Consider the following 23473-nt stretch of genomic DNA (forward strand, 5'->3'; position numbering starts at 1 on the left):
ACTTCAGTGTTTTGTTTTGTTTTTTGGCTTTTTGGGGGTGGGGTGAATTTCTCTTACTAAGAATCTAAGGATATATAATACAAAAATGTATATAGTAAGTTGTTTTTGTATTTGTACAAAATACAAAATTCTTCGTATTTAGTATTTGTGGATAATACAAAAACAACTTACTATATAAGGATCTAAGAATTAAATGACATTTGACAAGCCTCTTTGACTTGCTGATGAAGACATTAATCAGACTGTTGGTGATGTGGGACTGGAGCTCAAGAGAAAGATAAAGACTAGACAAATAGATTTGGAATTCATTTACATAGAAATTAAAATTGATTCTGTGTAAGGCTGAGGTAACCAAGAATGAAAATGTGGAGAGAAAAGTGAAGAAGAGTCCTTAAGACAGAGCCTTGATAGATGCTATTGTTCAGATGGCTGTACTAGATAATGATCCTGAACAGAGAACCAAGAAGGAGCTTTTAAACAAGTAGCAAGCAGAGTCTCACAAAAGCTGCTAGAGGAAGTTTCTAGGAAAACTAGGAGAAAATGTCTGGAAGGCATCAATATCAAGAGCTGCAGAAAGATCAAGGAAGAGAACTGGGAAAAGGCTGTCTGATTTAGCAATTGACATCACTGAGATTTCCTGAGAGAGCAGTTTCAGTAGAGTTTTTGGGTAATTGCTCCTTGCATTATGTTGAAGACCACTACAGCTGACATACCAAAATTGTTTATAAAGAAATTAAGTTATCTGAAGAACTTGACAAGGTGCCCTAAAAGTGTCACTGTCTACTTTGATCTTTGTAACTTCAAACTTTGGATCTATTTCAATCTTTATAACTGTATCTACTTTGATATTTGTAACTTTAAATTAATGTCCACAGGGGAAGACAAGAAAAACTGTTAGAAAATATAGTTCATGATCTAAAATCATTGCAACTAGGAAAAGAAGGCAAACTATTTGAGTTTTTTTTAAACCTTTTCAATCAAATATCTTTGATAAGGGCCTCAAATCCATAATATCCTGGTATCCAACCCATACAAATATATAAGACTAAAAGCCATTCTGCAATGTATATGAACAAGCAGTTCTCTGAAGGAAAAATGTCAAGCATGAAAAATGTGAAAAATTGTTCCTGATCCTTAATAGTAACAGAAATTCACCCCCCCCAAAAAGCCAAAAAACAAAACAAAACACTGAGGTTTCACCTGAAATCCAGCAAATTGGCAATGATGACAAAAGATAGGGATAGTTCATTTTGAATATGTTGTGGAGATATAGTGTGGGTGTTGCTATGAACTGGTCTGTCAGTTAACAAGCATATATTAAGTACTTATTTTATATATATATACCAGACCCTGTGGCAAATTCTGGGGATACTAGAGAGACAAAAACATAATCTCTGCCTTCAGGAAGCTTACATTCTAATGGAGGGAGAGAACATACAAACATCTATGTGCATACAAAATATATACACTATAAATGGGTGGTAATCTCAAAGGGAAAGCACTAGTAGGAAAAGGTAAGCATTTATACAGTATCTACTATGTGCTAGGCACTGTGCTAAGTACTTTTTACAAATATTATCTCATTTGATCCTCACAACAACCCTGTAAGGTAGATGTTATCATTATCCCCATTTTACAATTGAGGAAATTGAGTCAGAGAGGTTAAATGATTTGCCCAGAGCCACATAGTATCTGAGCTTGGTTTTAAGCTCAGGTCTTCCTGAATATAGGCCGAGTGCTTTATTTACTGTACCACCAGCTCCTTTTAGTAGTGGATAGGGGAGCACCAGGACAGTCCTCTTGCAGAAAGTGTGATTCCATCTGAGTTTTGAATGAAACCAAGAGATAGAGGTGAGGAATGGAAAACATTCCGAGCATAGGGGATAGTCATTGAAAAGGCATCATGTCAGGAGATATTGGATCTTCTGTGGAACGTATTAGGTAGGTCAGTGTCACTGAGTCACAAAATATGTAGAGGGAACTAAAGGGTTAGAAGATTGGAAATGAAAGAAGGAACCATATTTAGAAGGACTTTAAAAGCCAAACGGGATTTGATATTTGACCCAGGAGGTAATAGGGAGCTTGTTGTTATTAAGTTGTTCAGTCATATCTGACTCATTGTGACCTTGTGGGCCGTAGCACACCAGAACTGTCCATGGGGTTTTCTTGGCAAAGGTGCTGGAGTGGTTCGCCTTTTTCTTCTCCAGTGGATCCATTGGATCCTTTTGTCAGGCAGTCAGAGGTTAAGTGACTTGCCCAGGATGTGACACCATCCATTGAGCCACCGGTTGCCTCAGTAGGGAGCTACTGGAGTTTATTGAGTTGGAGTTGGGAGATTGGGGAGTGTATGGCACGATCAAATCTGTGCTTCAGGATGATCACTTTGATACCTGCGTGGAGGATGGATTGGAGTGGGAAGAGGCTTGATTCAAGGAAACCAATTTAAAACCCAGAGAGGAGATAGCATCTAGAAGAAAGTGATGAATAGTGTAGAAGGCAACAGATAGATCAAGAAAGATGAGGACTGAGAAAAAGCCAACAGATTTGACAATTAAGAAGTCTTTGGTAACATTGGAGAGAGAAGTTTCAGTTGAATCATTAGGTCCAAAGCCATAGAGGGTTTAGAAGAGTGTGAGAGGAGAGAAAGTAGAGATACCTAGAATAGATGGCTTTTCAGTGAGTTTAGCTATGAAGGTGAGGATAAAAAAAGGTTGATAACTAGAGGGAATTATTAGCTCTAGTGATGGATTTTTAAGGATGGGGAAGATTTGGGTGTGTCTGTAGTAACAGGAATGCAGACATTAGACAGGGAGACATTGAAGATTAGTGAGGAAATGGGGATAATGGAGGAAGCATTCTACTGGAGGATTTGGAATGGAATGATATTAGGAGTGCATGTAAAATCATTTACTTTTGGATGGAGAAGAATCAATCCTATATGAGACAGGAGTGAAGGAGGAGATAGTGGGGGAAGATGTCTGACTGATATGAGATGATGAGGGGTGAAGAAAGTTCTCAAAGAATGGGCCTCAGTTTATTCAGTGAAGAATGAGGTGAGGTCCTGAGCTAAGAGTGAAAGGAGGAAGGAGTGGGAAGCTTGAAGGGGGATGAAAAAGTTTAGAATAGCCGCTGTGGTGAATGGGATAGCAAATCAGTCAGGGAGATGTAAAAGGATTGTCTTGCTGTAGTGAGGACATAGTTGAGATTATATAACCTGAATTTGCAGTGGACCCAGTCAGAATGGTTTTATAATTTCTGCAGCTCTTTTTAGCAACACTTCAGGGGGAGTGAAGCAGGGAGATGGTGGGAACAATCCAAGATTTGCATCTGGCAAGGGCACAATTGGTAATAGGACAAGAGAGAGAGGGACTTGAGTGTAGAGGGTAATGTAAAGTTGAACTGGTTTACCAAGAATTTGAGGTAAGGAAGGGCGGAAAATACAGCCAATGCATGAGTAATAAATGAGCTGTGGAAGAACTTACAGGTGGAGGGATTAGAGCTCACAGAGAGGACAGAAAACAGAGTCAGTGATCATAAGGCAGAGAGAAGAATGGAACGTTCAAATAAATAAATGAATAAAGTCAGATAAAAGGATTTTGGAGTTAGAACTGGTCCAACCATTCTGGGAAGCAATTGTAGTAATGCTAAGAAAATGACTAAAACATCCATACATTTTGACCTAGCAATCCCACTGCTAGACATATAACTTAAGGAATTCAGAGACTGAAAGAAAGGTCTTATAGACACCAAAATTTATAGCAACACTTTCTCTAGTAGCAAAAAAAAAAAAAAATAGAAACAAAAGTATTTACTCATTCATTGGGAAATAGTGTTATGATACATGAATGTAATAGAATATTAAATTTGCTGTAAGAAACAAAGACTAGGAAAAAAACTTGGTACACTTATGAACTGATATAAAGTGAAGTAAGCAGAAGCAGGGAAAAATAGATGCTCAATAACTATAACAATGTCATCATGGGGAAAAACCCAATGTAAATGCTAAACTGAATACTATCTATCGTTATCATGATCAAGTTTGGACATGAAAAGGAGGAGAGAAAATGTACCTTCCTTCTTTGTAGAAGTGTATGCCTAGATATAAGGTAAAAATGAAAGACCAATTATAAGGGACTCAATATGGTCTAATTGTTTACTTTGTTTTGTGAAAATATTAGCAGTACTCTTATGATTGTAATCATTTTTTGGGTAGTTTGAAAGAAAGGCATGGGCTGAACTGAGTATAATGAGGTGATTCTTAAAAAACTGTAGGGAGAGATAAAAAGGAGTAATTATCTCATACAAATGAGGCATAAAAAGAAAAAATTGATACAGAAGTAGCTAGTAGAGGGAAGGCAGAACTTTACTGTCATCAGAAATGGGTTAAAGAGGGAACAGCATATATTTAGAAGGGTATCTAAATTCAGAAAGAAATAAGAGGGCAAGGAGATTAGTTGGGAGAGGATAAGGGAGGGATTCTTAGAAGGGTGGGTAGGTTAAGGAATATGAGGGCAAGTAGAAGTAAAGCAGAGGAATGAGAAAGGATAGGGTAAATAGGGTGAGAAGGATAGTGAAGAAAAATAGGAAGGAGGAAAACACACAAGTAATTGTAACTTAGAATGTGAATGGGACAAATTTACCCATAAAACAAAAACAGATAGCAGATTAAAAATTAAAAATTGAATTAAAAAAATGTTGCTTTCAGGAAACATTATAAAAATGAGAGATACAAAGATAAAATAAAGGGCAGGAGTAGAATTTAGTATGTAAGAAAAAGCAGGGATAGTAATCATGATCTCAGAGTTAAAATAGATTTAATCAAAAGTGAAAAATAGAGGAACTACACAGTACAATGTGTCAGAAATATTATTCAGTATTGTTTTAGATCATTTAAAATGCCTAGACAGTATAAAATACCTGAGCATATACCTGCCAAAATAGACGCAGGAACTATATGAACATAAACATAAAACACTTTTTATACAAATAAACTCAGATCCAAATAATTGAAGTAATATTTATTGTTTGTGGGTAGGTAAAGCCAACAGAATTTTTAATATGACAGTTTTACCTAACTAATCTATTTGTTCAATGTCATCCCAATTAAATTACATAAAATTAATTTTACTGAGTTAGAAAAAGTGTTAATAAAGTTCATTTGGAAGAGCAAAAGATCAGGAACTCCAAAGAAACCAGGAAAAAAACATGTGGAAGAAGTAGATTCAGTAGTATCAGACCTTAAACTATATTATAAGGTGAGGGCATTGTTAAAGTATAAAAAAGATCATTTCAATTTTTTTAAATTAAAGTTTTCTTGTATAAATAAAACCTTTGTAGCCAGGAACATAAGGAATGCAGAAAATTGGGGAAAACTTTCATGGAGGATCTAGGATGTAATTGGGTTGGAATATTGCTGTGGTATAGGAAATGATGAGCTGGTTGATTTAGAAAAAACATGGAAAGACTTGGACTTATGAAGGAAGATGCTATCTACCTTTAGAGAAACAGATGATAGAAGTATGGTCTTACATATATGTGTATGAGTATATATGTATATTTATAGATATCTTTGTGTATGTACACACACACACTTAATTGTACCCTTCTTTAGGGAGGTGGGGGGAGAGGAGGGAAAAAAATAAAGTAAAAAGTGCGTAGTAGAGAACAAAAGAAAACCAACAAGGAAGCAAAGAAAATCTGGACAGCTTTGAAAACAATGTGTAGTATTTATTATGTAGGTTTTCTTGAAATGGAAATTTATTGTTTTATATTGAATCCTCTCTTTTATGGTCTACTGTGTTTATGACTTTTTTTTTCTTTTCTCATTTCGTAATTAAGTTTAAAATAAATCTACCCAAAAAAAGTGTATGCCTGAAGGTGTGGAACATTGACTGTACTATTGGATTCTGTTTCTGTGTTAGTTTTACTCAACTGTTTTATTTTTTTTAGCAGTTATTTCCTAGAGAAGTAGCTTTATGAGAAGGGAAAGCGTGAGGAATATATTTTGAAATTAAGCTAGCATAAAACCAAAATGGCATCAATTAAAAATAAAATAATATATAGTTCAGGATCAAGAACTAAAAGTGGCTTATAGACTACCAGAAGCAGATTATTGTACATCATGAGTACTTTTTTCAAGAAGAATGTTAAAAAAAAAAAAGTTCTGGATATGATGAGACTGGAATGACATTTAAAAAAACAGTATTTTATTTTTTCCAATAAATGTAAAGACAATTTTTGGCATTCATTTTTTAAATAAAATTTTGAGCTCCAAATTTTCTCCCTCTCCCCTAAGACAGTAAGCAATTTGAGATAGGTTATATATGTGCAATTATGTAAAACATTTCCATATTAATCACGTTGTGAAAGAAGAAACAGAACAAAAGGAAAAAACCCCACAAAAAATAAAGTTAAAGTTGTATGCTTCAGTCTACATTCAGACTCCATCAATTCTTTCTCTGGATATGGATAGAATTTTCCATCATGAGTCTTTTAAAATCATCTTGGATCATTTTATTGCTGAGAAGAGCTAAGTCAGTCATAGGTGATCATCATACAATGTTGATATTACTATGTACAATATTCTCCTGGTTCTACTCACTTCATTTCGCATCAGTTCATATAAGTCTTTTCCAGTTTTTTTCCGAAATCAGCCCGCTTGCCATTTCTTATATAGCATATATATAATACAATAGTATTACATTGCATTCATGTACCACAATTGTTGGGCCAAAATAATATTTTGAAAAACAAATGAAATTGACTGTATTTTAGTCAACAAGAAAAGAGTAGTTATAGATCTAGGAACCATTCTGTTATTTTCTTATAGGTAATTAAAATCAATGGTTAGTTTGAGCAAACATATACGTGTAAATAAATGTTATATTTAAAGAGTGATCACGATGAGAATACATTACAGGTCATTCTGGGAGCTCTAGTTGAATCCATAAGCAAGCTATTGATTTTTATTTTAATGGGAAATGGACAAATGTAAATAAATTGATTCCTAATGACACCATTTCTTATAGAAGTTTGATTGATAAAATACAGTTGCCACAATGAGAAGGTAGAAGGAGAGAAAAAATTGCTTCAGTCAGAAAACATTTAGCAGTGGGGCAGCTAGGTGGCAGAGTGGATAGAGCGCCGGCCCTGAAGTCAGGAGGACCTGAGTTCAAATCTGGCCTCAGACCAAACACTTAACACTTACTAGCTGTGTGACCCTGGGCAAGTCACTTAACCCCAATTGCCTAAAAAAAAAAAAAAGAAAAAAAAGAGATACAGCAGTGAAGGGCTTTGTAAAGCAGATGAGTAGTAGTTGTTTCATTATTTCAGTCGTGTCCAACTCTTCATGAACCTACTTGGGGTTTTCTTGGCAAAGATACTGGACTGCTTTACCGTTTCCTTCTCCAGATCATTTACAGATAAGGAAACTGAGGCCAGCAGGGTTAAATAACTTACCCAGGGTCCAACAGCTAGTAAGTATTTTGAGGCTAGATTTGAGGGAGATGAACCTTCCTGACTCCATGCCTTGGTACTCTATCCACTTTGCCACTTAGCTAGTTGTAGTAATACAACCTCATATATGGTAGTGAAAAGTAGTTGACTAGAGAGTTAGCTTGCAGACACCTTGATACGAGACTTGGTAAGCTAGAACTTAACTACAACTTTTGTAGATGCAATTAGGAGACTGAGGATAGACATAAAATAGAACACGTCTCCCAGCATTTTTATAATGCTTTTTTGTTATCAACAATAATAGTGGAACCACCACATTTGGGCCTATCATCTCTGTTTGCATATGCTACTATATGAGGAAATACTGGTGGCACTTAAGATCATGTTTACAAAAGTGGTTAGTTATAACTATGAATAGAAGAAATCTGCACTGGAGGTTATTTAGCTTCAAAGGCTCTTTAAGACTGATCTTCAAGTTATTTCAGAGATAATGAATTGAAAAAGAATGGAAAAGATTGTGAATGATGCTTTTACTGGATTTACTCCTCCCTACCCCTTCAAAAGAAAAAAAAGGGGGGCATTGGAAAAGACATTAGTGAACTCAACAATATGTCAATTTTCTCAACTCTATAAAAGCCTTTGAAGGTGTTCTATGCTTGTATTTATGTAAACATGAAAAGGAACCTGTAAGTTTTCACATAATTTTCTACAGCAGAATGTCTTTACAGTCACACAGCTGAGTAAAAGATAGGTAAAACAGAACAATGCTATGTTTATTCTTCATTGTTTTTAAGAAAGTATTTGACTTGGAGTAATAATTAGCAGACTTAATGGTAATATATTGCCTCATGCATATATTAAAGTTGTACGAGACACATATAACTGTTAAATAATCAGCTTAGTATTGTTGTCAAATGAAGTACAAAATAGAGAGATTTGCTGACTTAGGATGTTCACCAGTAAGTGGAAAGTGTCCTACATAAATTCCAACCAAATCATGGATTGCCTTTCATTGCAAGGCTCCCCAGGTGCTCTTTCTGACATTTTGGCGAGCCCCAAAGGATAAATGCTCCTTGTCAATATCCACAGTTGACCATTGCCACTGGAAAAGCCAAGTGAATGGAAAACGCATATTGCCAAGAGTATGAAATGAAGCTGGATGGGCAGTAGTACAGGCATTGTAAATAAACAGTGGGCCAGATCAAGAATTGAGTACATCAGGCAGAGTTGACCTGGAAATTGCACAGTGTTTTCAGAGATCCTAAGCTGCAGCAAAAGTTCAACTTTGTAAGAACAATATTCTCTGATCATGCTTTGTGACTATAAAATTATAAAAGGACAATGAAATGGTATGTGGTGGATGAAAGCAGGCTGCAGCATGTTATTAATGATGCCTTGTATTTGAGAAGTTCCTTAAAGATTATCAGTCATACAAATATCACCAGAAAAGGAAGTAATTTTATCATATATCAATAATGAGAGACGGCAGATGGACAGTTGGAATAGTACATTGTTATCTCTAAGAAAACAGAGGCACAAGAGGAAGACCTTCAGATCGTTGGTTAGAGCTTCTTTTGAGGATTTTTAGGAGTTCCATGAGGGCATAAAATTTTCTTACTTTGTGATTGCTTAATAAATAAATGTCGAACAGATGAGTGGGAAAACATGTTCAGAATTTATAGAGGTTGTAGTAGAAGGACTTAAAAGTGTTTTGGAAGTTAATACCCACATTGTAAAATCAAAGATGAACTAAAACATTTTGTTTAATATTATGTTTTTATTGGAATGTTATATATTTTCAAGGATTAAACTATTCAAAATTTTATATAGAAACATTTAAATAATTTTTAGAATAATAGGCAATTTGTTCTTTTTAAAAAAAAAACTTCATCTTATAACTCAACTCTTGACAGTCAAAAATGATGGTTCTCGTAATGCCTGCTTTCCTTCCTTGAACTTTGTGTTCTACTGACCTCTACTGGTGAGGTTTAAATTTATGCAAATTCTTTTCCGTTTCATCCAATTTACATCTTAATGTTCAAAAACTGCTATAGTCATGGTGAAGGCGTGAACTTAGATATCCAGTTTTTTACAAAGAATTTTAAATATGACAGGTTTGAGAATAGGCCATTTTAGACATGAAGGCGGAACATTATTTTAAAGCAGTAATAGAATAATGACTCAGTGGTATGATAATGACTTGATAATATAACAATAACTCTAACCCAACATATCTTAAAGAGCAGTAGCAACTGCACTGAAAAGCCAAGTCTGAGACCAGACCCAGATCAAGCCCCGCTTCACCCCCTTTCCTATAACACTGCATGGGGACTGCTTTAAATTTTATCTTCCATCCACTATTTCTCCTGTGGCTTCTCAAAATATCCCCAACCCCCTTTTCTCATTCTTTCAGACACACATAGGGATGGTCTCACACTACCTCTTCCCATTATACACAACTGTGCCACTTCCCTAATTACAAACTCTGACATTCCCCTATTTGACCATAATCCCCTATCATTCTACCTGTCCCTATGTCTCATTCCTCCTAAACCTATTTCCTGCCCTCATGGAAACTTTCAGTTGTTCCAACTTTTAGTACTTTCTCTGATTCTGACTTCATTTTCCTTCATTGCTAATCTTAACTCAATAGGTAGTCATTTTGACACTACACTGGCTGATCTCTGCTCTTGAATCTCTTGCCTCCTCATCCTGTCACCACTCATCTTTTGTCAAAACTCAGCCCTAGATTATGCATGTTATCTACCTCTTACTCACAAGCTGCTGAACACATCTGGAAAAAGGCTCACAACTGTCCTTAGTGGGTAGATTACAAATTCATGTTCTCTAACCTCAACTGTGCCCTTCTAGTATCGAGGCAGTTTATTTATTGCTTCCTAATTGATTTCATTATCTCAGTCCCAACAGCATCTCTTCTAGACCTCGTTCCTCCTCAAGCCTCCCGTACCTTTTCAGGTGAGGAACTTGACATAAACAGTAGAGAATTTTGAGGCTATTTGATACAAGCTTCCTCTTCTCCCATTCTTTTCATCTCAGAACTCCTTGTTATCATCTCCCACTCATTCATCTTTTCCCCAATTCTCTGTCAAAGTTTGTTTTTCTCCTTGCTATGGTCCACCCTTCTAACTATGCACTTGATCCCATTCCCTCTCATCTTCTCCAACAGATGGCATCCCTCTCTCTTTCCCCACTCCTCTCCCTTTCATATTCTACTGATTACTTCTCTACTGCCTTGAAACATGCCTAAATCTCTCTCATCTTTAAAAAACCTTCACTAAGTCCTATTATCTCATCAAGTTATTATCTTATATCCTTTCTTTCTCTACCAAGTTCCTTGAAAAAGCTTTCTGTACTACAGCTTCTACTTCCTCTGCTCTTAATTGATCCTCAACCCTTTGCAATATGGCTTTTGATCTCATCCTTCAATTAAAACTGTTTTCTTTTTTAAGTTATCAATGATATCTTAATTGCCAGACCTGATTGTCTGTTCTCATCTATCTCAGTCCATCTGATATTTTCGATACTGTTCCACCGCTTTGATTTCCTGGATATTCTGTCGTCTTTAGAATTCCAAGGCACTACTCTTTTGGTTCTTCTACTTATCTGACTGCTTCTCAGTTTCCTTTGTTGGCTCATGATCCATATCATGCCATCTAACTGGTTAGGGGTTCAACAAGGTTCTGATCTAGGCCCTCTTTTCTTCTCCTTCTGTATGTTCTTTTGTGGTTGATTCCTGAGCTCCCATGGGTTTAGCTATCATTCCTATGTAGATACCTCTCAGATAAACATATATTCAACCCCTGTTTCTCACTTGGGTTTCAGTTCTGCATCACCAATTGCCTATTGGACATTTCAACCTGGATGTCCTACAGACATCTCAAATTTAATGTGTCCAAGAATGAGCTCATCTTTTCCCCTAAACCTTCCCCCTTTCCAAACTTCCTTATTTCTGACAAAGTCACTACTATCCTTACAGTTTCTCAGGTTTGTAACCTTTACATTATCTTCGTCTCCTTACTCTCCATCACCCTACATCACCCCACATAGCCATTCAGTTGCCAAATCATGCTATTTCAGTACTCACAACATCTCTTTCTTGCATCTGACTTCTCCATACTCACATAATTACCACCTTAGTTCAGGCCTTATTCACCTCTCACCTAGATTATTGTAACAAATTCTTAATTGGTCTGTTTGCCTCAAGTCTTTTATTACTCCAAGTGGTGAAATCCTGCTGTTGCTTGGATAAAATATAAAGCCTTACACCACCTAGCCTGGACTCATGAGCTTTTCCTGATCCCCTTACCTGCTGATGCCCTTCCTCCCAAACTGTCTTGTTGTTCAGTCATTTCAGTAGTGTTGGATTCTTCATGAACCCATTTGTGGTTTTCTTGGCAAAGATACTGGAGTGGTTTGCCATTTCCTTCTCCCAACTCATTTTACAGATGAGGAAATTAAGGCAAACAGGGTTAAGTGACTTGCCCAGCTAATAAGTGTCTGAGGGCAGATTTCAACTCGGGTCTTCCTGACTCTAGGCCTGGTACTTTATCCACTACACCACTTAGCTGCCTGTAGTTCACTACTTTGTACATGTTTGTACAAAGTATTTCCCTACTTTATACATATTTGTATTTATTCATTTTATATTTCAGCTGAATGTATTTATAAACATACTTGTCGCCATCCTTAGAATGTAAGCTTCATGTGAGTAGGGATTGTTTCATTCTTTGTACTTATTCAGATATAATACCTGGCACATAGTAAGCACGAAACAAGTATTTATCTTCTTCCCCAAACCAACACCTTTTCTTGACTTCCCTCTTCCTATTGGGAGCACCATGATCATCCTAGTTTCTTGTGTTCAGAACTTTTTAGTCTTTGTTGCTTCACTCTCCTTCATATCCTCCATATGTAATTGATTGCCAAGTCCACTTGATGCTTTTTCCACATCTCTTGCACATGGCCTCTTTGTTCTACTTACATAGCTTCCACACTAGTTCAGTCCTCATTATTACCCACTGATGATATAAAAATTAAAAAAAAAAGAAAGAAAAGAAAAGTTATTCAGGCTCAGATTCTTAAAATATGGCCTGCTTGTATTGGCATCACAAATGCCCAGATTCTTATAATAATCCCACCCGCTTCTATTGGCAATGCAATAAATCTTTTCTCTTACTGGAAAAAAAAGAGAGAGAGAGAGAGAATGTTTGTTTTTTATCTTTTGTTTCATCTCTTCCAGGTGTTCTGGGTGAGTTTTTGCCCAAGCTTTGTTTTTCTCTGAGGCTTTGCTTTTAGATATTTTAGAGTCATTCTTTTCTTCTGGGTTTATATTCTGAGCTTCCCTGCCACCATAATAGCTCATTATTGTGGGATCCTTTTTTTGTTTGCTCATTCTTCCATCTTGCTTCCTGACTTTGGACTTGATGTTTAGGCTGGATTCTGTAGCACTTCTGGAGGGAAGGTCTGGGCTGATCTTGCTGCTGCTTTCTTGGAGTATTGAATTATTCCAAAATCTCAAGGACAAGTTGGGGACCTGCAAACGTTCATTGCCCCCACATGGTCTGATCGAGGGCAGAATGTAATTGCTGCCTTCCCTAGCCTGGGCTCTACTTGTTCCTTACCTGAGTCTGAGCCAGAGTAGATTGCTGCTATACTTAGCCCCTCTCAACAAGCTGAAAAACTTGGTTTTGAGCAGCAGAATTTTTGTCTGGGACTCCTGCCCTAGTTATTCCTCTGCAAACTGGCCTAGATGTTGGAAATGAAACTCTGTTCTGACTTGGGATCTGAGCCAAGTTGCTGCTGCTTGCTTACTTCTTAATCTCCTGTTTTCTCAGTACATCTCTAAGGACTCTCTTCCTGGGAATGCCACCCCTCTGTATATAGGTACCCATCTTAGATCACTCTGGACCTGTGACCCGAAATCTGGGCAAGCAACAAAATTGCAAGTTCACATCTGTTCCTGTCCTACTGCCCCAGTATGGATGTCTTGTTATAGTTCTGGGAATCTCCTTTGGCCCTCGTGAATAGTCTTTCCCTGGTTGCTAAAATTCTCACTTTTTGTGTATTCCTGGCTTGACACTATCCAGAAATCTACGTGTTTGTTTCCATATGCTGAACTGTGCTGGAAAAATGACTCACTATGACTTTTTCTGGTTTTCCTCATCAGGATTAGGTCTGGATTTTTGAGAATGGATGAGAAATAGGTATTTTTGCAGGCAGTAGGGAAACAACTGGTAGACAGAGGCTGAAGATGAGTGAGAGAGAGTGGGGATGATAGAAGAGGCAGTCTGCTCAAGAAGATGGAAAAGAATAGGACTATCTGTGCTTATAGAGGGGAAGGGAAGGGAACACATATTTATTAAGCACTTACTGTGTGCCAGTCACTTTGACACTTTAAAAATATTATCTTATTTGATCTTCACAACAACCCTGTGATAATGGTGCTATTATTATCCCCATTTTACAGATGTGGAAACTGAGGCAGATAGTTTTGCTCAGGGTCACACAATAAGTGTGAGGGCAGATTTGGACTCAGGTCTTCTTGACCCTAGGCCCACTACTTTATCTAATGTGCCAGCTAGCTATTCCTAGAGAGATTTGTCTCAGCAAAGAGAGGTAGCACCTCATTATGAGAGACAGGGGTAAAGGAGGAGATAGTAGAAGGCATCTGGATAATGTGAGATGAGGAGGAGGAGGAGGAAAGAAAAGAGATTTCTCAGTAAATTATCTTTTTTTGAGTAAAAAAGAGGCAGTGTTCTCAGTGTTGAGGGAGGGAACGCAAGTTCATTTTTCCTTCTGTCTTCATTTACATAACTTTAGTCTTCATCTTCATCCTCCGATTCCTTGACCCATCAATTCTCTCCCAGGCTGTCTGGGTCTGCCAATTTCACTTTTGCAACATTTTCTGGATATGCCCCCTTCTCTCTTCTGACACTGCCAGACCCTAATGCAGACCCTCATCACCTCACACCTTGATTACTGCAATAGCCTGCTAGTGGATCTGCCTGCTTCAAGTCTCTCCCCACTCCAATTCATTCTTCATTCATCCAGTAAAATAATTTTCCTAAAACTCAAGTCTGATCATGTCACCTCCTCCTCCTACTCAGTAAATTCCAGTGGCTTCCTGTTGCCTCCAGGAACAAATACAAAATCTTGTTTCACATTCAAAACCCTTCATAACCTAGCCCCCTCCTACCTTTCTAGTCTTCTTAAATTTTACTGCCCAATAAATTCTCATTGATCCAGTGACTCTGGCCTCCTGACTGTTCCATGAACAAGACACTCCACCTTTGAGTTCTGGATATTCTCCCTGGCTGCTCCTCATGCCTAGAATGGTCTCCTTCCTCCACTCTGACTACTGACCTCTCTTGCTTCCTTTAAGTCCCAACTAAAATCCCACCTCCTACAGGAAGCCTTCCCCAACCCCTCTTAATTCTAGTGCCTTCCCTCTGTTAATAATTTCCTATTTATTCAATATATAGCTTGCTTTGTATATATTTGTTTTCATGTAATCTCCCCCATTAGATTGTAAGTTCCTTGAGGGCAGGGATTATCTTGCCTCTTTTTATATCCCCAGCACTTAGCACAGTGCCTGGCACATAGAAGACACTTAATAAATGTTAATTGAATGGAGTTGAGTAACAGAGTTTGGGGTTGTAAAGCAGAGGGAGAAGTAGAACGACAACTGATTGAGTAAGATTAGATAAAGGAATTTTGGAGGTCATGAATATGGAAGCAAAACCATTTTTTAAAAAAAATTTATTAATTTATTTTGATTTATCAACAATCATTTCCATGTGCTTTTGAGTTTAAAATTTTTCTCCCCCTTCCTCCTCACCACCCTCCCCAAGACGGCGCGCAATCTGATATAGGCTATACATATACACTCCTATTAAACATATTTTCACATTAATGATATTGTAAGTAAAAATTAGAACTAATAGGAGGGACCATCAGAAAGAGGAACAAAATTCAACAGAAGAGAAAAAAAATAGTAGTTCAAATTCCCTAGTTCTTTCTTTGGATATGGATAGCATTTTCCATAACGAGGCCTTTGGAGATGTTTTAGATCTTTGTATTGCTGGGAAGGGTTAAGCTTATCAATATTAGTCATTGCACAACATGGCTGTTATTGTGTACAACGTTCTCTTGGTTCTGCTCACTTCACTCAGCATCAGATCATACAAGTCTTTCCAGGTTTTTCTGAAGTGAGCCTGTTCATCATTTCTTATAGCACAATAGTATTCCATTACTTCCTTAAAAAATGAAGAACAATGTCAATAGCTGGAGGAATATTCAATGTTCTTAGATGGGCCAGGCCAATATAATATTACTGAAACTAATTTATAGCTTTGGTGCTATTCCAATCCTTACCTGACACAATGATAACAAAATTCATTTGGAGAAAGAAAAGATGCAGAACATCAGGAGAAATGATGAAAATAAAAAAGGTAGGGATGAAGGTGGAATAGCTATTCTAGACCTCAAACTATTTCACAGAGCAGCATTCATAGGAACTATTTGGTATTGGTTTAAAAGAATAGAGAAGTAGATCAGTGCAACAGACTAGACAAAAGAGAATCAGAAGTGATGGATTTCAGCTCATTGTTGGATAAACATAAATTGCTTAGCAAAGAACTCCCTATTTTAGAAACTACTGGGAAATCTGGGCAGTAGTCTTGATAGAAATTAGGCTTATATCATCATGTTATGCCACATTACACAGATTCAAAATGGATATGTAATCTAAATATTAAAGATGATACCTTAAAAGAATTAGAAGCAGAGAAGTAGTCAAAGGATGTGGACAGAGAGTCCTCATAAGAAGCAAGCCATTTGAAAGAATGCTCCAAATCACTGATAATAAGAGAAATGCAAATCAAAATAACCCCGAGGATTTACTTGACATCCAACAAATTGGCAAACATGACAAAAGCTGAGAATAGTTGATGGGGAGGGGTTATGGGAAGAAGGTTAGACCAAGGCGTTGTTGGTGAAGCTATGAATCAGTACAGCTGTTTTGGAAAGCAATATTATTCAGGTAAAATGTTTAAAATGCCCATGGTCTTTGACTCAGAGATACACTGTTAGACATATACCTCAAAGAGATCATTCATAAGAAGAAAGTCTCCATATAGACTAAAATATTTGTAGCAGTACCCATTTTTGTGATAGCAAAAAACTGGAAACAAAACTGATGCCCACCTATTGGCAAATATCTAAACATATTGTGGTGTGTGAATGGAATAGAATAATACTGTATGGTCAGAAGCTGAATTTGATGAATACAGAGAAACATGGAAAGACTTACACGAACTGATGGAGAGTGAATAAGCAGAGCCAAGAAAACAACATACCGAGTGACTACAGCAATTTAACTGAAAAAACAACCACAAAGCAATTGAAAGTAAATATTGCAGAATTTAAAATAACAGGCATGATCCCAAAGGAGGGATATGAGAAGACATTTTTCCTCCTTAGCAGAGCAAGCAGGTCCGTGGATATGGAACATTGCATATGTTTTCAGACATTTTCTATGTCTTATTTGATTTTGCTGATTTCTTCTTTCCTTAAAAAAAATAATGTCTTTTATTTTGATGAGAAGGCACAAGAGGACCGTTTTTGTGGGGAGGGTGGAAGATATAAGGAGAAATTTAATCATTACTAAAACAAAAGTTAGGGGCAGAATTCTCTCCTTCTTGACTGTCTTAGTAGACAGAGTGGCAGGCCTGACATCAGAAAGACTTGTCTTCCTCAGTTCAAATCTGGCCTCAGACATTCACTAGCTCTGTGACCCTGGGCAAGTCACTTAACCCTGTTTGCCTCAGTTTCCTCATCTGTAAAATGGTCTGGAGAAGGAAATGGCAAACCACTTCAGTTATCTTTGCCAATAAAACCCCAAATGGTGTCAAGTAGAATTGGACATGACTGAAAAAAAAAAACTGAACAAAAACAAAAAATAAAAATATCAATAAAAATTTATTTAAAAATAACTTAGACTACAGATTTGTTGGTGAGTGCAAGATAAGTTGGCTTCCTTTAGTAATACTTTTTAGTAGCATCTTTTGTTAACAGATGTAATTTGTAAACAAAGGAACTTTGAAAAACCATAATAAGGCATTTTAATTTCATTACAGCAAAAGCACCTGGAAATCGAAAGAAGTACAAAATGGCTGAAAATGCTGAAAAGCTGGGAAAAATACAAGAATACAGAAAAGGTATTTAAATAACCTTGATAAACTTACCCATAAATGCAGTTAACAGTACTTTTGATCAAATAAGATAATTACTGAATTCATTGTCGTAGGTTATATTTGGGTATAGGAATTGCTTCTCTATCAGACTTATTGCCTAAAATCTGTTCCTCAGCTTTTCAGTTCTGGAAACTCAGTTTTATCTGTTTGTCATATGATGATCAGGCTCTGGTGGACTGATTTATGATTGGCGGTTTTAAAGGATGTCATTTATTGATTTATATTTGTGTGTGTATGCATGTATGCATACATATGGGGGGGGGTGTGGGAAGGGAGAAAGAGCCTATCCTTCTTAGCATTGATATATCAGAGAAATAAAATTATCTTCCTCATTCTCCCCCAAACAAGAAAAGAAATACAAAACCATTGTAACATATGAGTAGTCAAGCAAAACAAATTCCAAATTGATGACATCCCAAAATTCTCAAATTGGTGACATCCAAAAATAATGTGCCTCATCCTGTTCTCTGAGGCCATTGATAAAAGTATCCTTTCAGGGAAACTGCCTTACTATTGGCAATAACATCCATTTCTCCTTGACAGTGAGATCATAGATAGAGAGTTTGAGGGACTATAGATATCACCTTTTCCTTCCCTACACTCTTTTTTTTTTTTCTTAGACAACAAATGAGGATACTGACGTTCAGAGAGGTTAAGTGATTTGTCAAAGATCTTACAGGTAGTAAGCAGTAGAGCTGGGATTCAAATCCCTTCCTCTGACAGCAGATTCCCTCTATCATTCAAGCAACCCTCTGAGATTGTGGAGTTACAGAATCTTATATAACCTTAAAGATAACTTGTGTAAACCTATAAAGAAGGGTGATGATAAAATGACACTTTTGAATGTGTTCCTTCCTCCTGTGCTGAATAGGTATAAACTAGAAAACTTACCTAATAGTCATTAGGTTCCATGGTAATTTGAAGGCATGGTTATGTTAATATTTGACATCATTTTTATCGAACAATTAAACAGTTTCATATTAATTTCAATCCTTTTTTTTATCCTATTATTGAAGGTAAAAGTTGTGTCATGGACACTGGAAATTGAATCAGGAAGACATGGATTTAAATTATTCCTTTGAGACCTACTGACTCTGCAGTTCTTGTAGTCACTTGTCCTCCCAGAGCTTCTGTTTCCTTATTCATAAAATGGGGTTAATAATACCTATACTTCCTACCTTGCAGCATTGTTGTGAGGTTAAAATGAAGTGACATATAAAGCATATTGTAAACTTTAAAGCTCTATGTACTGTAACTGTGTATCAGTTATTGTCACTTTAGTTCAACTGAAATACCTTATTAATATTGTAAATGTCTTTTTATTATTGTGAATAATTTATATACCTTCTTTTTATAAACCTGAGGGAAATGTTACCTGTTAGGTAATATTTACAGTTGTGAAGGAAATCATTTTGTAAAATATAACGTGCTACATGAATGAACTATTATAATTATTATGTTACAACTTGCAAAATTATTAGGAAGCAACAAAATAAAGGGTATTGATTTATTTAGTGTTTGAGTATGCCTAAAATACTCTAGGGATTTAAAGATCACTAGAAAGAAGGCATGACTTGAATAGATCCTTCATGGAGTGGGAAAACATGAAGAATAATCACAGGATGAGAAGGCACAAGAGGAGGTTATTCTTTATCTGCTGGTAGAGAGAGTATCTACACTAATTAAAATCATATCTCTTGAAGGATTCAGAAATTCCAGAGTAGCCAGATATAGAAAAGGTGGTCTCTACTATCTAGAATGGAAAAAAAAAACCTAGAAAAACAAAAATATATGGCACCTTTGTGTTTTGTGGGTTTTTTTTTAAATATGTATTATTTATTTGGACATATTTCACAGGAACTATATGAAAGGTAGTAATTTGGTGGGACTCTTCCCCTGCCCATTCTGTGGTGTTTTCTTTCAAAAGACAGGATTCTTTCAGAAGGAGAGAACTTGATAATCTGTACTCTTCCCTGGGTGATATGAGAGCAAGCATAGGTTTGGAAAAGAGCAAAAAATAATCTTAAAAATGGTACTGTGGTTCTGATGGAGATTAGAAAATAAGGCACCTGTGAGAAATTCGGATGGGCAATTAGAATTTCAAGAGGCAGTGAACATTTTTGGCAAAGTGAATATTTGGGGGAGAAATCAAGTCTCATTAGTAACTGAATCTCGGTTATTAAATTGAACTAACTATTTTACAGGTAACATCAAGGTCATGAATTAAGTTCTTGTATCAGTCATTTGACGTTATTTTATGTCCACAGACTTCATCACTGTCCCTTTTTACCACCTTCCTCTCCCTCTAAGCTATTTATAGGTATAGGACATAAAAGAATGACTTGGATATTGCATTTCCATCAGTAAATCATCCCTCTTATTAGAGAGATGTAGGACACTGAGAATACTGATGAGGTGTGAGTACCTAGATGATGCAATCTCCTAGGTTGATGAGTTTACTGATAATAAGGTTCCTGGGAGCATGATGGAGTACAGTTCATTTGTATTTCACCAATTCTCAAAGATCTTTTATACATTAGAAAATGGGCATATATATTATTATTGATATTTTCACATTTACCTGTTTTTGGTAATAAAAACATACTTGACTTTTAAAGACATAAAATTGGGGAAAACATTCTTTCCACAGTTGTTAGCCATTATCATCAATCAATAAGTATTTATTAAGTACCTACTGTGTACCAGGCACTGGGGATACCCCCCCCAAAAAAAGAATGAAATAATCCCTTTTCACGTTAAATTCTAATGGAGGAGATAAGTACATATAAAATACATACTGAATACATGTAAGATACACACACACACACACACACAAACACTAAGTAAATAAAGTAGTTTGAGAGGGAGAGCTTTACCAGTTGAGACAATCAGAAGAGCATTCATACAGAAGATGGTTTCTTAAAGGAAGAGAGGGATTCTATGAGGTAAAGATAAGGAGGGAATGTATTTCAGGCATGCCAGTGAAAAAGCATAAAGAAAGGAGACAGAATGCCACAAGTGAGGAACTGAGAAAAGGCTAGATCACAGAGTGAAGGATAAGGAGTAAATAATGTCCAATGAAACTGTCAGGGTCGGTTGGGGCAGAGTTGTAGTGGGCTTTATATTTTATCCTAGAGACAATAGGAAGTCACTGGAGTTGATTGAATAGGTTAATCACGTAGTTGGATAAATACTTAAGGAAAATTACTTTGGTAGTAACAGGTAGAATAGACTAGAATAGTGAGAGACTTGAGGTGAGTTTAGGAGAGAGGTGATAAAGACCCGAACTAAGGTGGAAGATATCCAATGTAATGCTTGATTGAAAGATAGATTCTGCGTACATAGTGTTATTGCCAAATGAACACCGTAGTACCTCCTAAATGAGATGCATAGTCGCTCAAAAGAGTTTGACCTAACTGTCCACATGGGAAAAACCAGATAGATGAAAAATGTTTATTGTTCTGACTATGATATGCATTTGGATGGACAAACCATAGGTCTGGTCCATCAGTACATATATTTTGGAAAAGATATTATATGTGGATGATGAACTGGGTCAGAATTGAATGCTAGGAAGAAAGTTGCGGATAAACAATCAAATATTGCCAATTAGGAATTGTATAGAAAAAACAATACAAAAGATGTCATCAGAAAGTTGTATCTGAGCGAAAAGATTTGAAGTACTCATGTAGCAAGAGTGATAACCAGTGAACTTCTTGCCATGCTCCAAAGCTATTTGTACTCTAATTGAGGCAGTGTAGTACAGTAGAAAGAGATAGCCTGTTGAGATTTTTGCCCCAGCTCTAAATCTGTGATCTGTTGAGCCTATGAAATGTTAAGAGATCCTAGAGGAAGGCCTCTAGCAACTTTGGACATCCTGTGGATGCTTTATAGCATAACACTGGCAGGAGTCCTGTATGAACTATATATGTTTGCTGCAATAGGAGCAACTGGAAGGAGTCTCCAGATTGATAAAATCACAGCTCTATCGGTTTCATGGCTAATTTTAAGTTGTGTTATCCCTAAAGGCATCTGACAGTACAGTGGATAGAGCCTGGAGTTGGGAACACCTGAGTTCAAATATGGCTTCTGACACTTAGCTATATGACCTTGGGCAAGTCATATAACTGCTGTTTTGTTTTCCTCAGCTGTGAAATGGGGATGAGAGTGGCACCTACTTTGCAGAGTTGTTGTGAGGATCAAATGAGATAATATTTGTAAAAAGCACTAAGCACATTGTCACACATAGGAGGCCTTCTGTGAATACTTGTTCCTTTCCCTCTTCCTTTTAATTTAGAACTCCCCAAAATGAAAGTTGTTAGTATTTCCAAAGTATATTTGCATTTTAGACATTTCGTGTGATAACAGCTTTCATCTATTTAGATTTCAACTAATTATTAGATGTGATAATAGAAATGGAGGTCCAAAAGATAGTTAACATATTTTCTATTTCTTTTGTGACAGCCATTGTGCTATATAGTTATATATTGTTTATCTTTGTGTTAGAAGGCAATTCGGATGGTGATGGCTGTCTGTAAGTTTCAGTGTGCAACTTTGCTGCAGTGTGCAGGACTTTTAAAAAAAATCTTTAAACTATGAGTATTTTTGTGTTTTCTTGGTTCATTTGCCATTTACAGAACTTGTTGACATTTACAACCCTCTCTTAGATTTGTGGTTAATGCAAAGGGTTTATGTGTTCCACAAGACTTGCCTTATTTTTTATTACTGCTCTATAATTTTGTCTATTTGCTATTTCCTAGCATTCTATATGCTATGAAAGTATGCTTCAGAGTAGTTACTCCTTTTTAGCTTGTTATCATAATTTTGGAGGTTTTTGATCTTATCTATCCTACCCAAGACTTGTCTATGATGACCATATCTTTAAAGCTAATGTGTCATTGTTAATGAGTTTGTGTGATGTTAAATAAATGGCACAGTTATGGCTAAGTATAATCTAGTTCAGAATTGAATCTAACTCAGAACATAGATATTGGGCCTATATAATTGTTGAAAATTATGTTGTCTCTTATATTGATATGAAGTTTATCAAGTAATTTGCATTTCGTCTCACTAAAAAGATTGTATCGGGACCAGAAAAGGACAGGACAAATGTCCATGCTTAGCACCTACACTTGCAACTTCATATTCCATCAGTTGTAATGTTCATAGACATATGTAACTGTAGTCTGCTTTATTACATATATTTATGAAAATATCTATGTAAGCTGTAAAGATGGACTCCATTAGCCTAACCTGATAACAACTCAGGCTAATGCATTCTCCATTAAGAAAGATTTTAATGGAACTATCTTCTTTGATATATAATTTTAAAGTACTGTTCTCTATAATGATAGTAGCTTTAGGTATTATACATATGGACCTATTTAGTGTGAAACATGATGCACTTTCTAAAAGAATTACCTCCTCTAATTCATTCTCTAAACTTGTTTTAAAAGTGTTTTAAGAAAAAGAAAGTTGCTATGTATTTCTCTTCTTCAAAAGAGATATATTTTTTTCCTTACCAGCTCTTTACTCAAACAATAATAATATAGTGAAATTCCTGATGTCTTCAGTATAAATGTAGGAGTGAAGATTTACAGTTTTAGAGTAGAAATTTTATAATAGTTTCCACTTGGGTTGTTTGAAAGTGTAATCTTATGGTGAGCAAAGTATATCTGTAGTGATATTTGTTTGGTGGTATAAAAATACTAATCTTACAAGTTTGAGTTCAGGTTCAGATAGTT

The 23473-nt window shown here is 36.2% G+C and overlaps 1 protein-coding gene across 3 annotated transcripts in view; it reads left to right on the plus strand.

Moving 5' to 3' along the window:
* USP6NL (USP6 N-terminal like) overlaps nt 1-23473 on the plus strand; it is a 199725-nt gene that overhangs the window by 129235 nt on the left and 47017 nt on the right. For all 3 annotated transcript variants that reach the window (XM_027838800.1, XM_027838799.1, XM_027838801.1), the window contains exon 6: nt 17613-17693. In XM_027838800.1, coding sequence (XP_027694601.1) covers nt 17613-17693 — 81 coding nt within the window. The remainder of the gene's footprint in view (nt 1-17612; nt 17694-23473) is intronic.

This window comes from Vombatus ursinus, unplaced genomic scaffold (assembly GCF_900497805.2).
Source record: "Vombatus ursinus unplaced genomic scaffold, bare-nosed wombat genome assembly UNPS02014830.1, whole genome shotgun sequence".
Taxonomy (NCBI): Eukaryota; Metazoa; Chordata; class Mammalia; order Diprotodontia; family Vombatidae; genus Vombatus; species Vombatus ursinus.